Source organism: Abramis brama, assembly GCF_963993115.1.
Source record: "Abramis brama genome assembly, chromosome: 11".
Lineage (NCBI taxonomy): Eukaryota > Metazoa > Chordata > Actinopteri > Cypriniformes > Leuciscidae > Abramis > Abramis brama.
Window position 1 is genome coordinate 9,357,833 of NC_139973.1, and position 16,729 is coordinate 9,374,561.

At 35.4% G+C, this 16,729-nt stretch overlaps 1 protein-coding gene across 3 annotated transcripts in view; it reads left to right on the forward strand.

Moving 5' to 3' along the window:
* Positions 1–16,729, forward strand: part of frmd4ba (FERM domain containing 4Ba) — a 51,722-nt gene that overhangs the window by 16,704 nt on the left and 18,289 nt on the right. For all 3 annotated transcript variants that reach the window (XM_084128405.1, XM_084128404.1, XM_084128403.1), the window contains exons 2-10: positions 4,355–4,420; positions 4,507–4,601; positions 5,078–5,170; positions 5,431–5,515; positions 7,508–7,564; positions 7,979–8,001; positions 15,049–15,132; positions 16,044–16,109; positions 16,564–16,621. In XM_084128405.1, the coding sequence (XP_083984531.1) occupies positions 4,355–4,420; positions 4,507–4,601; positions 5,078–5,170; positions 5,431–5,515; positions 7,508–7,564; positions 7,979–8,001; positions 15,049–15,132; positions 16,044–16,109; positions 16,564–16,621 (627 nt within the window). The remainder of the gene's footprint in view (positions 1–4,354; positions 4,421–4,506; positions 4,602–5,077; positions 5,171–5,430; positions 5,516–7,507; positions 7,565–7,978; positions 8,002–15,048; positions 15,133–16,043; positions 16,110–16,563; positions 16,622–16,729) is intronic.

The following is a 16,729-nucleotide window of genomic DNA, read 5'->3' on the forward strand; positions in this document are numbered from 1 at the left end:
TACTTTCATATTTTTTTTCATAATGGGCAACCCTAATTTACATTCTAAAAAATGGAACTTCTGTGGTTGACTAGGAACATTTTCTGAAGATAAAAGCTCCACTTTTTACTGACCATTTGTTGACCAAAAAACAACATATAATCAGTTTTACTCCCTATTTGTCAATAAACTTCTGTCTGCAGAGTTTGAAAAAAGATGTGGTAATAATATCCCACAGTGGCTTTACATACTTAAATTTGGCATGAAACGGAAGTTGTGACAGTCTTGTTTTCCCTATTGATGTAGGCCTATATCCGAGTTCTCGCACAAGAGGAAATGTAGGGTGGATTTTGACTATCAGCAATTGATTGGATTGTTGGATCATTGTGGTTTGCTGTGCAAGATCTGTGATCTTATGTGAATGACAGGTTGTCCTGCCCTCACGCCAGTAAACACGTCATCAGAGAATAGAAGAGATGTCGCTGCAAGAGGGAGGGGAAGCTATTTTGATTAAAGATTACGAGGGCATGTGCATTCATAAAAAAAATATGTGCATGGATAAATCCTTTAAAAAATAAAAATAAATAACTATTCCACGTTTTTTTTTAATGGTCTGAAGCCATATGATGAATTTGAGCAAAAAAGGATAAAAATTTAACCAAATTTAATTTCTATATTTCTTTAAACAACTTTATTGAGAGTCACTCCACAGTTGGTGATATTTATATATCCAGACAGATCTTCTCTCCAGATGTTTTTCCTTTTCTTTTTCTTTTAAGTTCTTTCCTGTAGGTTTTTAGAGCTGGTAGGTCTGAGTCATTTAATATTTTAGTTTTTCTTGTGACTCCCTGAGATTGCATTGTTTGTGTAAAGATTGGACTTGAAAATCACACTCAAGCATGGCAGGGGTTGAGGAGTTTTCAGGTTTGGAGCTAGTGGTATATAATAGTTTAGGTGGTATTTTTTAAATAGAGATAAAAGCATGTGTGTATGTTTTTGGAGAGGGAGTATGAGGCTTTGTTTGAACTCAGATTATAATTCAGGGTGAATGACCCTTATGTCAAGAGCATTGTCACATGACATGACCCTCTTTTTTTGCATGATCAGTGGTCACTCATTCCCTGCCCCCATAGACACATAGGCTTAGTTCATTCACAAATACAAATCAATTATGCTTCTTTTCAAATACTGAAGTACAAAGCCACAAGTTTAAATATTCATTACATACCCAAAACTTTATACTAACTCTTTTGTCTGTGTTCATCCACAACATGAGTTAACAGACTAATATAGCGGCCACTCTGTGCCTGGCACAGTGATGACCTTATAGTCTGACAGCACACAAAACAAGGGAGATTTCTGCATGAGTAAATCTATACCAGACAAGCAGAAAACACACAAGTGGATGTTTTTATCAGGGATAAGTGGAGGGCTTTTTAGGGGGGCAAGAAAGTATTATGGGGGCAGGGAAGTGATGCCGCATTAAGCTTAAATAATGCTGATGCTGAGTCTGGTGTAATGCACATTCAAGTGCATTGTTTTTGGCAAGGTAAAGTTTAACCCTAAGCCAATAAGGCTTCCTACATTGCTGGTGGAGCAGATTTTTCTAACGTATGGAAATAGGTATTGACTATTGTTGTATTGTATAATCAAAATTAAAATATTAAACTAAACATTTAGCTAAGCAAAACATTGCTTAAGCATAAATTCCAAATAATGTTGAATGCAACATCAGAAAGATCTATTGTTGCTTGCATGTTCAATGTGATCTTTTATTTTTTATTAAAGCATGCTTGAATCATTTATCAGGCTGGGCTAGTCCTTTAAAGGGTTTCTAGTGACTAATCCAAGCTTAGACAATGGAGCCTGTGTAATTAACAACGCCAATAATTCTCTCCATTAAGATGGCTTAAATGCAAGTCCTTGTTTTTTTTATAGCGACTAACACTCTGCTTTTTCCTCTCTTATTTAATAGTACTTATTATAGCTCTTGTTTAGTCACAATTACATTTTAAGAAACTTTTTCTCTTCTTGAAATATAATTCTAAGTATAAATAAAAAAATATTTATATAATTATTATATTATATTATATCGATCATGAGATATGAAATTTGGTTAATTCACATGAGAATGGCTAATTCTGGTTAATTAATCAAATGTTATCAGTACATGGACACTGGTGGATCTGGTGAAGAGAGATAGTTTGGTTGGTTCTTACTAATTAAGCAGGATCCATGTATGCTTCAATCTCATTACTGTTTTAATTCATGAAATAGAAAAGTTAATTGTGTGTGTGTTATTAATTTTGCAATTGATTTAATGCAGTATTAGAGATAAGAGGGCAGTTTGATTATAGATAATTATAGTTTTATTAGCAGCTTTCGACAATGAAAAGATTTGTAGTTTGCAATTTCACATGACTATAATTCACTTAGATTATATTAAATTCTATTAGAGCTCAGTCTTCTGCTATGTAGCAGCACAGCCATTGTGTAAGACAGAATGATGTAAACTGCCAAAAATAAATATAAGCGTTGTATTGGAAGGGAACAATGTGTCCTTACAAGTTTAGGTTTGCATCAGTTTATTTTTCTTTAGGCCCTCCCGTTTAAGTCTCTCTCACACATTGGATGCATCTGAAAACTTAGGCAGCTGACTTGCCTCACTGCCTTATCGGGCAATGACTTTGTAGGCAGTATTTGAGCATGAAGGTAGGCCTATACCTCATGAAACTGATTTTGGACAGACTTCTAAGGCAGCGTAATAATGATCTACAGCAAAATAGAGTGTGCTTTGGTGATAACTTAGCAAATATTTAATTGCAACAATCGTAATTACACGCTAGAAATAACATCAGAGGTGGAAAATGTTGGTCAAAAACATACATATACACACAAACTGACCACCGACCTCAACTTTCAGACAACAACTGCCAGAGAATGGAAAGCACAGGATTGTGGGATATCAAAGGCAGCGAATGATACATTTATGCTGCCTTCAAAAAATCGATCAGATGAAGGTATCTCAGGAGTCAGGGGTGCTTCTCATTTCTTATTTGTGCATCCTTGTTTCCTTTCCTCACGTCTTAGCTCCGCCCCCTTAGGATGCGAGAGAAGGATACACGTCTATCCCCGATCATGACTCCTCAGGAAGCTTCCTCACTCCTCGTTCCTCGCAGTGCTATTAGAGAATTGAGATGCCCTTTAAGATGGCTGAGTTTGATCAATTTACGGGTCACGGGATGGAGGACGGAGGAGCGAGGAAACGAGGAAGCATCAATTTGAGTATCGAGAAGTACCCAGGAAATGAAGATAACATTGGATTTGGACATGCCTTGATATCGTCCTACCTTGGAATACATCCTTCGTCCGAAAGGCAGCATTTGAATCAGAGTTTGAATTTATTGAAAGGATAAGCTCTCTCTCTCTCTCTCTCTCTCTCTCTCTCTCTCTCTCTCTCTCTCTCTCATTCTAAATCAAATGCTACTCTCTAAATAGGTTCATACATAATTAGTTCTTCAGTTAAAATATAGGCTATTCAGAAAAAAGATTCTTTACATAATAATAAAATAATAATTATGTTCATAATTTCACTGTTTCACAGTTTTCTCTTACGTTGTTGAATACTATACTAACGTGACCCTGCCAAGAGGCTGCCAAGATGACATCTAAATCCAGCTGACTGTACACAGAGATCAATCTTCCCAATGGGAAAAACAATCCAATTTATCAACCCAGTATCAGAGGACACTCTCTCCTCACATCATTAGATTAGTGTTTATAAGTATAGCAGTGGGTTATGATTGTGTCTAAATCTGTATTAGAGGTCATGGAAAAGTGTGTTCAATATATACATGCACTTACACACACATACAATGTCAATCAAAATGTTAAATTCACTCCTGTTAAAAGTTTGGATTTGGTCATTTTTTATTATGTTTTTTCATAAGTTTCTTATGCTCACCAAGGCTGCATTTATTTAAAAAAAAAAAAAAAAAAAACTGTAATATTGTGAAATATTATTACAGTGTGAAATAACTATTTTCTATTTTAATATATTTTAAAATATAATTAATTCCTGTGATAGCAAAGTGTAATTTTCAACAGCCATTAATCCAGACTTTAGTGTCACGTGTTGAAAATGTTGAAAACATTTGTGCTTATTAATATTTTTGATTTAATAGAAAGTTCAAAGGAACAGCATTTATTTGAAATGGAAATATTTAATGCATCCTTGTTGAAAGTATTCATTTCTTTTTCAGTATTCAAACTCTTGAACTGTAGTGCACACTATTTTATACATGACCATATTTATGGGAATTAATAATATACAAATATTGTATGTAATAAGATGATGTGTGTTTGACATTGGCAGATGACGGAGGGCCGGCTGTGTCAAGTGCTTCTGCTAGATGACAGGCAGCTGGAACTGCTGGTCCAGGTAAAGCTAACTCACCAGTCACCACACTAACTCATAGATAAAAAACAGACACGTTATTAACAGTAACACCCGTTTCCCTAATACAGCCAAAACTGTTGTCCCGAGATCTCTTGGATCTGGTTTCATCACATTTCAACCTAAAAGAGAAAGAATATTTTGGAATCTCCTTCACTGATGAGAGGTAAGCTAGTGAAGTGATTTGTTGTCATTGTATAGGAAGATGTATTTATTATTGCTTATTAGCATACTTCACTACTATACAATACAGACTCCCCCAGTTGATCTTAAATTACAATATTAAACTAGCATGTAATCCCTGTTCATTACACACATTGAAGTAGCGTTAACCAATCATCCTTAAATAATAGCTGAACTTCTAACTGCTATAAGTCTGTCAACTCATAAGCTTTCGAACAAAAGGCTTAGATGGGGCTTCAGAGGTATTATGTTTAGGTTTTATGATTTTTTTATTTAAATACTTACTTGCTTTTGATCATTCATTCAGTCAAACAAAGCACATATAGGATCATACACAACATGTGAGGTTTAATTAGCGGTATGTACAACTATGAATAGTTCTTACAAGTCTTTCAAAGACATCATGTTTCTTATGTGATTTAGCCCAAGTATTAAATTAGACTTATTGCCATTTATCAGGGGTCAAAAAAACTGGCTTCAACTGGATCGCAGGGTGCTGGATCATGACTTTTCCAAAAAGACTGGACCACTTGAGCTCAAATTCCAAGTCAGGTTAGTTCAGATTCACTCATTTGCATGTCCAATTGCTAACCAATAGGGGGCGCCACCAGTACAGCATGAGGCATGCTGGTGCAACTTCAACATACAAAAGCAAGACATACAAGATTTGACATTGAGATTGACAATAATTTCTCAATCATAACTCTTTATATTACTTTGTATTTTTTTCTCTTTATATGCAATGATTGTTAGTATTGGTTTATCATAGGAGTTCATTTATGTTCCTCATTGATTGTCGCTGTTTTCTGTAGGTTTTACATCGAGAGTGTTGCATGTTTGAAAGATGCTACCACTGTCGAACTGTTTTTCCGGAATGCTAAGATATCGGTCTACAATGTAAGTGATCCAAGTATTAAAATCATGTCACAGATCAAAACATCCAAAATCTATTAAAGATAACAATACTGTTATCTAGTAGTGCAATATTCTGATGTTTTGTACAACAATTGTCTGTGGATGATTTTTCCCTTTGATTTTTTTTCTTTCTTTTGTGAGGCTTTAAAAGAGCTTGGCAGGTGGCTTCCATTAAGTTCTTTTTGATTACGGGCATTTACAGATGACAGCCCTGGCACAGCAGGTTGCTGCTGGGTTGGCTGGTTCCTCTGTAGCCTCTTTCAACTGTAAAGGCCATTATTGAACCACCAAATCTAACTCAACCTAACACATTTGATAAAGAAAGAAGGTAGTATGAATTTAGCTTGCTCTGACAGACTTCCTTATTTTTTTTATTTTTTTTGTCTAAATAGAAACCATTACAGTTCACATAGGTTAATTCCAAAATAATCATATACGTATTTTACTATCTTATGCTGCTTTTTGATGCCCTCCACTGTAACACACACACACACACACAAAAAAGTTAAAGTTTACACAAAAATGAGGTGGAAAATACTAATGATTTGTTACTGGAGCAATTTTGAAGCAATTGGGTATATATGCAGTGTGATTTTTTTTCTTTTCTTTTTTTCTGTTGGCGTTTACTATTCGCTTATCTTTGACAAAGATAGAATTGTTTACATCTACTTTCTGTAAATGGGAATAAATATGGACATTTAAGAAATGTAATTTTTTTCTGTAATTTTGTGCAGTTTACTGCAGTATAAGGTTAAATGCCTAACAGTTTTATTATTGACTGTTTACATTAAAAATGTGTGGACTTCAGGCTAGTAGTTTTTGTTGTGGTTTAAAAATCAGTAATTGTGAAATGTCACTGGAATGTAAAATGTCATGTAATAACCTTATTAATTAAAATACAAGGTTACATGGGTCAAAAATAAAGAAAACAATAACTAAATGTGGCATTTAATAAAATGTGTTTATGTGAAGATTGTTTTAAATTCTCCTAAATTAAAACAGTTAAAAAAGCATTTAAAGCTTATTAAATGTTAAAAATAATAGATTTCAGTTATATAATGTTGAATGGTTGTAATTACACATTTAATCCCCAGAAACTGAGGAAACTATTTTTTTAAAATAGAGACATCAGTAGCAATATTGATGATACTGGCCTTCATTCATAGTAACTACTTAGTAAAAAGATGCCATCAAACAAATTAAATGTGAAGTTATGTATTACAATATAAAAAAATATATTACATATTTTAATGTTAGGTGAGATTAATCGTGATTACAGAATTATTTAGTTATTTTTAATCGATTGACATCACTAAATATAAGTAAATATTTGCAATATTGCTGATAATCCTTTGTGGTGTAGATGGTGTGAGGGGGCGCTGCATATGGCGTGATTGAGTGGTTGAGGGATTTTCCTCGTTGCTGTACAGCGACCCCATGTTGACGGATTAATCTACTCCTGTAACTGTAGTACTACAGCCACAAACTTCTTTAGACTTCTATTTAAAATTACCCCTGCGCGATCGTGTGGTGAAAACTTTTTTTTTTAACCATATAGTTTTTTTTAATCATTTGCGTTCGCGAGACAACAGAGTAGCTTCTTTTGATGCACGTTGAAACACGAGCGCTGAACCTGCTCCTAGACTGTACCATGTCATCCTGGGGTGGTCCAAGTTATGTACTGCAGTCATATTAAATATATTAGTGTCTATTATGTTTTTAAAATACTAAATTCATGTGTTATCGTAATAATATGTTATTCGTGTAATGCTACAGTGCGTGTAAGGTAGATAACGTGATTACTTTTGTACAAACACCCGTGTCTGTTTACAAAGATGGTATCGTCCACTGTGGAACCTGTGTGTGGTGGAACTGGAAACGGTTGGTGGGATAAATAGTTAGATTCGGTGTGTCTGCCGAGAGCATGTAAAGTGATTTAATAATTTTTTACTCCTTCCTTTTTAATACTTACAGGAAAACATTGAAGTGGAGAGTGAGATCGTTTTTAAGTTAGCTGCATACACTGTTCAGGTGAGTGAGAATTTGAGTTTTCTGGGTTACGTTAGTTTTGACAGACTCGCTGCGAGTAACGTTAAGTTAATTTTCACACGCAATTTGTATCTCCTGAACTGATTTTAAGCTGCTTTGCAAATAAACCAGTTACAACGACATGGGTAACGTTACTAATGTAATTTGCATTTATCTTTTCGCTAAACTTCGCTAAACTGTTGCATGCTTGTGCGTTGAAGTGCAACTTAACTGTGAACATATCAACATTTCATTATTTGGCAAATGTCTAATACAAAGTTTAGAGACTTGTGGTCTGTAGCAAACCCACTCTGGAGTTAAGCTTCTTACCGCATTGACTCAAGACTCAAGCATGTAACGTTATAAAGGTTCAGTCTGAAATGATTCATCAACAAGCACTTTTGTCTCTTTCTTTAGGAGGCTAACGGAGACTACACAAGGTAAGTTAAGAGAAAACTTAGATCTTGGAAGACATTAGATCAGGGGTAACCGACCTTTACAATCCCAGATATATCCTCTAATACAGACTTTATATTCTAATTGATAGATATCTATCTATCTATCGTTTCTAAAGTTTTTTATTTGTTTGACTTTGAATAATTAATAGATATTGTTCAAAATGAAGACAACTTTTATATATCAAGTTTATATATCACCTAGTAAAAGTAACACTTTTTTGTCCAACTTAATGGAACAGGCATCTGCTAGGACACCTGTGTGAAAGTTTAATCCACTAAAATGACCTTGGAACCAGGTGGTTAACAGAAAATGGAATATTTGAAAGTTGAGGTTGATGAGATGAGGTTAAGGATCATTTGTGGGGTGGAAATTTTCGGCGCATGTACGAGTGTGGCTGAAGTTTACACATACTTTTAGCCTCACAGTACACACTATTTTATTTTGTATTTATATTTACTGATATGTCTTGTATTTGTTGGGATCAAAACGTTAGTATTGAGGTTATGTTTGAAATTGGTATTACTGTCACCATAGCTTAAGCTTCCTGTTCTTACAGTTAAGCCTTATAAAATTTGATGGAGACCATTAATCAACAGCAAGTAACAGGCGTAGGGGGTTACAAAGCTAAACTCTTCAGATATTTAACTTTTATTACTGCTGTAAATTACATAACGTTCATAACTCAATTAAAAGTCAGTTACTTTCCAGACCAAACTTGAAATGAAAAAAAGTTGCCACATTAAGTTTTTGCACTGGTGTTAAGTTGATTATAAATTCCATTATACCTTACAAGATAACTGCAAAAAAAATAAAATAAATCATGTTCTATTTTTATTTGTATTGCTAAAATTAGTGTCCATCTAACTTGGTGGTGGAATTGTTTTTGCGAGTTAGATCCATCTAAAAGTAAGCATTATTGAGTTAATGTTCAGGTTGTGTGCCTCAATGCTGTGAATTCAGCCCTAGTTGATCATTTCCAAAGGAAACATTTAATGAGTGAGTAGAGCTGGCAGTCAATATATGTGATGTATATGTCCATGGCTTAGATATTTCTGGACTCAAACCTTAAAAAAGGACCCTTGACAGTAGCATTTCATGTACGACAGCATAATTCAGGTCAGAGCTTTTTGTTGTTTATAAATGTTGGCCACTTTCTAAGCACATTTTTACAGTCATCATGCCAGTTGGCATATTATCTAGTTCTCCGTTCATAAATTTTCACGAGGTTTACTCCAAGTGATTAGTTGTTGTGAGTAATGGAATTCTTCATCCTCTCTGTTAACATTGTACTTGAGGCAGTGAATGGGATGCATTGGGATAAAGCAATCTGTTAACGAAACCCTAACAAATGAAAAGGGTGAATTGGTCAGCAAGGTTTGAACATGTGTTGACCACTCTTTCTCAGTAGCCTTGCAGTTCATTGTTGGGAAACAGAGCTTGTCCACTGTTGAGCAGAGTGAGAACAGAGGTGTGCAAACAGCCCCTTTTACTCTGAAAATGTTTACCTTGCAACAACGACTGCTTTTGTTTAGCAGTGGTTAACTTGTTAAATGTCTCGTGAAATGGCTTGACAAGCTTTGTTTTCATTCTGTGCCGACGTGCTTCTGTCGAAATGGACAGGAAAGGGACATATTGAAAGGGCTTGTCGGGAAAATGGGAGGTTAGAGTACACAGGTGGCATATTAGGCATAAGGCATATTATATTTATATATATATATATATATATATATATATATATAAGGTTATTCAGCAAGGTTACTTACAAAGGAAATAAATTCAGTTCTTTTGAACCTTCTATTCATCAAAGAATCCTGAAAAAAGTACCATGGTTTCCACAAAAATAATAAGCATTAACTTTTTTCAACATTGATCATAAGAAATGTTTCTTGAGCGTATTAGTAGGATCATGTGACACTAAAGACTGGAGTAATGGCTGCTGAAAATTCAGCTTTGCATCACAAGAATAAATTACATTTTAAAACATATTCAATAGAAAGTGGTTATTTTACATTGTAATAATATTTCACAATATTACTGTTTTACTGTATTTTTGATCAAATAAATGCAGCCTTGGTGAGTATAAGATACTTTTTTCAAAAACCTCTAAATTTTACAGACCCCAAACATTTAAAATGGTAGTCTATTCCCAGTTTTGAGTTTTTGGTTAAAGATATAGGTTGGTCATGTTAGTACATTTTTATGCCTGATATGCCATTCACTATTTATTTGCTGGCACATAATTAAGCACTTCTGGTAGCAGTGTATCATTATTGATAGCATCCTCTTATAGTATAAGTGGGCTTAACATCTGCAAACCTTCTCTTCCTCTAATTTCTGTTATTTCATGTGGATGAAGCTCCCAGATCTCATAAAGCCAGAGCAGTTGCATTAGGAGGCCCAGGGCTTTAAGTTTATGTAGGAAGCTAGAAGACTCCCACGTCTCTTCATATAAACCTACCACTCCTCCTCTTCTCTGTTAAGACTGCATAGATGTTAGTGGAAAGGGAGTGGAGACATCTCCCGTTGGCAGACATTGGACGTCATGCAGGATGCTGATGTCATCTGTCTGCAGTTTAGGTCAGGGGCAACCACTCAGGGGTTCTTCCTATACAATCCCCTCCTAATATTTCCTAGTTCTTTAGAGAGAATATGGAACGTTTAAGAAGTGGTGTCACTTTTAAAATAAATATTAGTCAGTTTTATATTTTTAAATACTGTTCTGAAAATCCTTGATCCTGTTGAACCTGAATTCTAAGCAGAAATCACATGCGTTTCAAGGACGTTGACATCAAGACCTGTAGAGTGCAGTAGTCCGGTTCTGGAAGTAAAAACTCCATTCATTTTCTCCATAAGGAAATTCGTTTTTTAACGATAACTTTTATAAGCCTTAAAAAATAGATCTACTCTTGAGTTCAGAAGTTGTTAATCAATGTTATATGCTTTTGTGAAGCCATATATATTAAAATTACCTTTAAAATATAATGTTTCTCTAGATATAATCAACAAATTTAAATTTTATATATTTCTCGATAGTTTTAATTTGATTGTCATTAGAAATGCTTCAGTAGTGAGGGGAAAGTAGTTCTTCCCCTCACTAAAGCCCAAAGTATACTTCGACTGTCTGCGCAGTGTCCGCGTGACGCAACCAAACCTTAAAGCAGTCACGTACACATTTTTCTACCTTTGTCTTTTTGTCCAATTTTCAGATATTTTGAGCTTCGAGTGAAGGTTTGTAATGTTGTAATTCACCTCTGAGCTGGTTTGCTTGGATCATGGCTTTAAATAGAAAACTTTCAAAAATCCCTATAGAAAAAACAAATGGAAAAAAAACTTCCGGAACCAACGCCGCTGATAAAGTGGGCGGGCACTAATGCACTTTATGTGTATTCTTGAAAAAGCTGACACATGGCTCTAACTCCTCCATGCGTTGCTTGTGCTGGGTTAAGCATGTGCCCGCCCTTCCTTGCCAAATCTTTGATAGTACAGACAGCATAATGAATTCCAGATTGCTGACAAGGCATTGCAGTCTCAGGGAACCAGCTTACTGTATTTTACCACATCATCAACCCAGCCTGCTAGATTTATACCTTCAAACTTATCATAAATCGCTGAACTGCAGAACCAACTGGCTTGGAAAGGGGAAAGCGCCAGGGAATATAGTGGTGCTTAGTCGAGCAAGGTATTAATGGGCTGATAAGCGGTGCTAGAGAGGTTTTATGTTATCAAGTATGTAACCGGTTTCCTTTTGTCTTCAATTCATTTTCAAAGTATTCTGACTCAGATGTTGTGGTTTTAAAGTGTTCTGCACATTTAGATCAGTTTTTGCCCCTTTGTTTTCTGGTAATTGCTTCCTGTAAAAACAATATCGCCCACTTCACCCTCAACATGGTTTTGGAAAAGATCAGATCAAAGCTTTCTTGAGCAGATCAGATATCTGGAAACACAAGACATGAGGGTTTTCTATAACACTGCTGTCCTGTTTTATGAATTCAGGTGTTGTGTCTTTCCTTCCATCACAATGGTTACACTTTTTGTTGTAGTTGAATATGGAGCCTTATAAGCCCTTAAAGGGATAGTTATTGCAAAAATTAATAAAAATTAAAAATTAATTAAATAGAAATTAATTTTTTACTCACCCCCATGCCATTTCAAACCTGTATGACTTAGGCCTACTTTCTTCGATTCAGCACTAGATGCCATTTGTCCATGCAATTACATGCTCTTTGTTTCAGAGAAGAAAGTAAGTCATACGGCTTTGGAACAACATGAGCATGAAGTATATGACAGAACTATTACTTTAAACATGCTTGATTGAAATGCTATAACTGTATATTCCGGTAACAGACTTTGACATTGAAGTATAGTACAGCTCTCCACTGAGATAAGATGCTATTAGCTCAAGTACTGCATCATTACTATCACTAACTAACTTCACCTTAAATTTATAACCTCACATGGGAACATTTACATCTAATCTTTAAATATCTGCTCTGAGTGACTATAAAAAGTCAAGCTAAGCCAAGATGCAGAATAGAAAAAAATGCAGGTCTCATAATGATTTGTAATTTAAACACTAATTGGTTTAAAGCAGGGGTGGGCAAACTACGGCCCCCGGGCCACATACTGTTTAATCTGGCCCGTCGAGTATTTAAAAAATCGTCTTAAGATCGCATCCATTTTGCCTTTTTCTTGTAATACTTTTTGCTATATATATATATATATATATATATATATATATATATATATATTGCGTTGCATATATTTGACAATCAGAATATCAGATATTTCATGCCATAGCTAACAAATGTAAAAAAGGAAAAATGACATAAAAGCAGATCATCATTCATTCAGCGCTGTTGTGGCTGCGGTGTGTCACGTAACAAGCGATGACGTGTCACCATGGAAACCAAACAGACAGCGACTTAAGCGCATAGACTTGTTGCACGTTAATGTTTTTTCCTTTTTTGGAAACTCCCAGAGAAAAAAATGTTTGGTAACCGCTTGCACACCTGTTTAGTTTTTCCTTTGATTTGTCTGCTATTTAGTTTCTTTGCTCCTCTGGATTTGTGGATGTATCCTGACTGATTCCGTTTACCGACCTTTATCGCCCGGCTTTCGACTACGCTCCCCTGTCTGCCATGTACAGAACCCGGTTTTGTTCATTAAATGTTCTGATCTGCCTTTGCTCTTTATGTTTTATTTTATTATACTTAAAATAAATTTGTATATTCGTTTATTTCGGGGTTTTTTTCGACAAATGTATGACTTTTGGAAGTGCAAATTGATTGCCATATGCAGTTTTAATAAAGTTGAATTAACGTAACCTTCTGTCATTTTTACTCTTCTAAGTGTACACTTGCAGGTGTTTTGTTCCTAATTTACTGTTAGGCCCATTAAATAATAATAAGGATAAACAATATTTAAAAAGTATAGGCTATAATTATCTAACATCTGACTAAGTAAAAATTAACCTCAAAACATAACATGCTAAATGGGGGATATCTAGCATAAAAAATGTATTGTCAGAATGTCGTCTCTCAGTTGTTGAATTTCGTGCAGACGTTGCCACAACGTAAATGTGTTTGCTCAGCCCGATCTCATGAAAGTGCGAATACCACGAATTGTATTTGTAGTGCTTATGATACGCAGTTTTCGCGTGCATATGATACGCACTTTATGGCATGTAATAGGCACGCACTCCGCACCCCTAATCCTAACCAAGGGGTTTACAGTGCGTAGCACATGCACGCAAAAACATTTTTGGCGTATAAATGGCACGAGAAATAAAATTTGTGGTATAGATACACACTTTCATGAGATCGTGTTTCATAATCTGCTACTGGGCCGGCCCTCTGTCAAATTTTAAAACCCAGTGTGGCCCTTGAGCCAAAAAGTTTGCCCACCCCTGGTTTAAAGTGTAAGAGTTGTGAGCTGTTTGCAATAGGAAGCCCATCTATCTGGAAAGGAATTCCAGCATGAGGATGAAAGATAAAAATGGTGTGCTCCTCAAAACTCAAAAAGCTCTAAAAGAAAAATATGCAAACATCAGTCAATCTGTGTCATCACTTATCACCTCAGAGTTCTATTTCTAGAGAATGAAACATGCTCTTCTCCAGCAAACATTATCTCTTAAATCACACCTTGTTTTGACATTTACAGAATCTATACATTATATTATAAAACGGATAGTTCCGGTCTTTGATTCTGAGTGGTTGAGCCGCATTTGAAGCCGTTGTAAATTACTCAACAAACATACACCTGTGACCACATTACATTAGTATTACTGCGCAACTGCTGTTTGTGATTCTTTGTTGCTGCATGTGTTGCTTGGCAACCTCTTGGGAACTTCATTGCTTGGCGCAGGAATAAATGTGTTATAACATTATATGTTTTTGTTGCTGGTGTTTTTTTATGAATAAAATAAATATTAAAATAAATATTTTTATGGAGTAACCGTTTTATAAAAGCAGTAAGCCCCTTGAAGCCGTGTTTTACAGTGAATTTAGAAGAGCTAAGGGGCTTTAGAACTCCGCTCCGCGTCGTGCCTAACAACAGGCCTTAGCTGTTCTAAATTCACTGTAAAACACGGCTTCAGGGGGCTTTTTGCTTTATTCTTTCTGGTTTGCCACATCAGAAAGTTTCAAGTAACTGCACTCGACTGTTAATAATCAATTTTAAAATAAAAAATGTATTCGCTTTCCTGATGGTATTGACAGTTTCAGACTGTTCGTAATGAGAGTTTTAAGGGTGTTTTTTGGAAAATATGTTTAAAAAAATTTGTCTGTAATTTTTTTTTATATTAATTTTAACAAACACGTCATACATTGCTTTTAATGCCTAAAAATGAAATTTGATGATGCAAGTCTTTTAAAGAATATATATTGTTTGAAATCTATGAAACCAAACTATAATCTTGATACTGTAGTCATACGGTACAACCATGTTTTTTATGCACTAGCATATATTTAGCTAGGAAGTATTTCATTTTAAAACAGTCAGTGATGTTTTTGTTTGTTTCAATCTTTTAGTGATGAAAGCACAAGATCAGACTTAAAAAAGCTTCCATCTTTCCCCACCGCGGTTTTAAAGGAGCACCCATCATTAGCATTCTGGTAAGACTGCATTTTTGTTTCTGTAATAAAGGCAGGTAACTTCTGTTATATGCCATTTTTCAGAGTGAAACGCAACATTCAGAAGGAAATTATGTAGGCGAGACTTGATTGTATCCATCATGATCATATTTTTCAGAACATTATTCAGTGTCTAAAACCAACATATTCCATAAGTGTGAATATATGTGTTATGAGTCTTGAAACTCAAAAACTTTAGTGTAGCAAGGTTGTAGTGTGCAAGCTGTAGCCTGTTTATTTCAAACAAACCTTGCTAATTAACTTGCTTGTTAATGATGCCTGCCCTCTGGCTACTGTAACCCTAGACGTCTAGATGTTGAAGTCTACCACCTTAAAAGGATTGATGTGGCAGCGTTAATCAATGGGTATTGAGTGTGGGGAGCAGTAAGACAGTAAACCAGTTTATACTGACAGCAATTATTGAAGTGTGTGAGTGGGAATGAGTATGTTAGGAAACAGCTGTGTGTTAGTGCAAGTGTTTAAGAGGCAGCTGTGTGAGTGAGTGCATAAGCAGCTGTGTTAGTTTCTATATAAAAATTGTCTATATATTGTCATTTTATTTGTGTACAAGTTTACTGTAATGTTCATCTGTCATATTAATTTCCTTTTTGCTGTTTCATATTAATAGTGGACATCAATACTTACAGCGTGTATGTGTATGTGTGTTTGATGAACCGAACCGGTTATTAGGATAATTTGCCACAAACAGTGTGTGATTCACTGGCCAGCCAGCCAGATGGCATTTCACACATGGGTGCACCTGGTGTTATATCTGACTAGTTAATAGTCTGACTAGCCTCGTCATTAAAATGGCACATTCACATATTGGTCTTATGCTCAATTATTTTATTGCAATTGTGCGGATGGTAACGTTTCTCTCTTTTGCCCTCTAGTGAAGATAAAGTAATCGAGCATTATAAGAAGCTAAAAGGACTCAGTCGTGGACAGGCTATCGTACGGTAAGTACAATAATAATTTATATGCCTGAAATAAAGGACCTCAAGGAACCTACAGTAGATACAGGAACTGCGAGACTGAGCTTGTTGCCCAGCCTCTGATAACTGCTGCACAGTTGTTTGTGGAAGAGCGAAACTGCGTAATTAATTAGACCACATTACTGAAAGTGACCGCTTTCAACCGGCCTAATCACACTGTCCCACTTTATTTTTAGCTCATTGGGATGAGACAAGGTCATTTCTGTCAGCTTGATTTGTGCTCCGGCATTGATATATTGACCTTGTCCCTCACTGTGAAAGCACCAGGAGTTTGTAGGACTACTGTCAGTGACACATTATAGATGATTAACTAGGGTTCAAATGTTGTTCATCCTTGTTGTTTTTGTCTGAAACACTATCTTATTTACTTTCTGTGCTATACTGTCATTTACTGGACTGTTGTAACTTCAATCAACAGGTATCTGACCTTAGTCGAGTCCTTGCCTGCATATGGAGTTCATTACTACAAAGTGAAGGTATGTAGTTTGATTTATCATGTGGTATTTTAGGACATAAACCTAGACATTATAAATACTGAAGCTGCCATAATTAGTATGTTCTTTACTTGATTTATGATTGGTTAA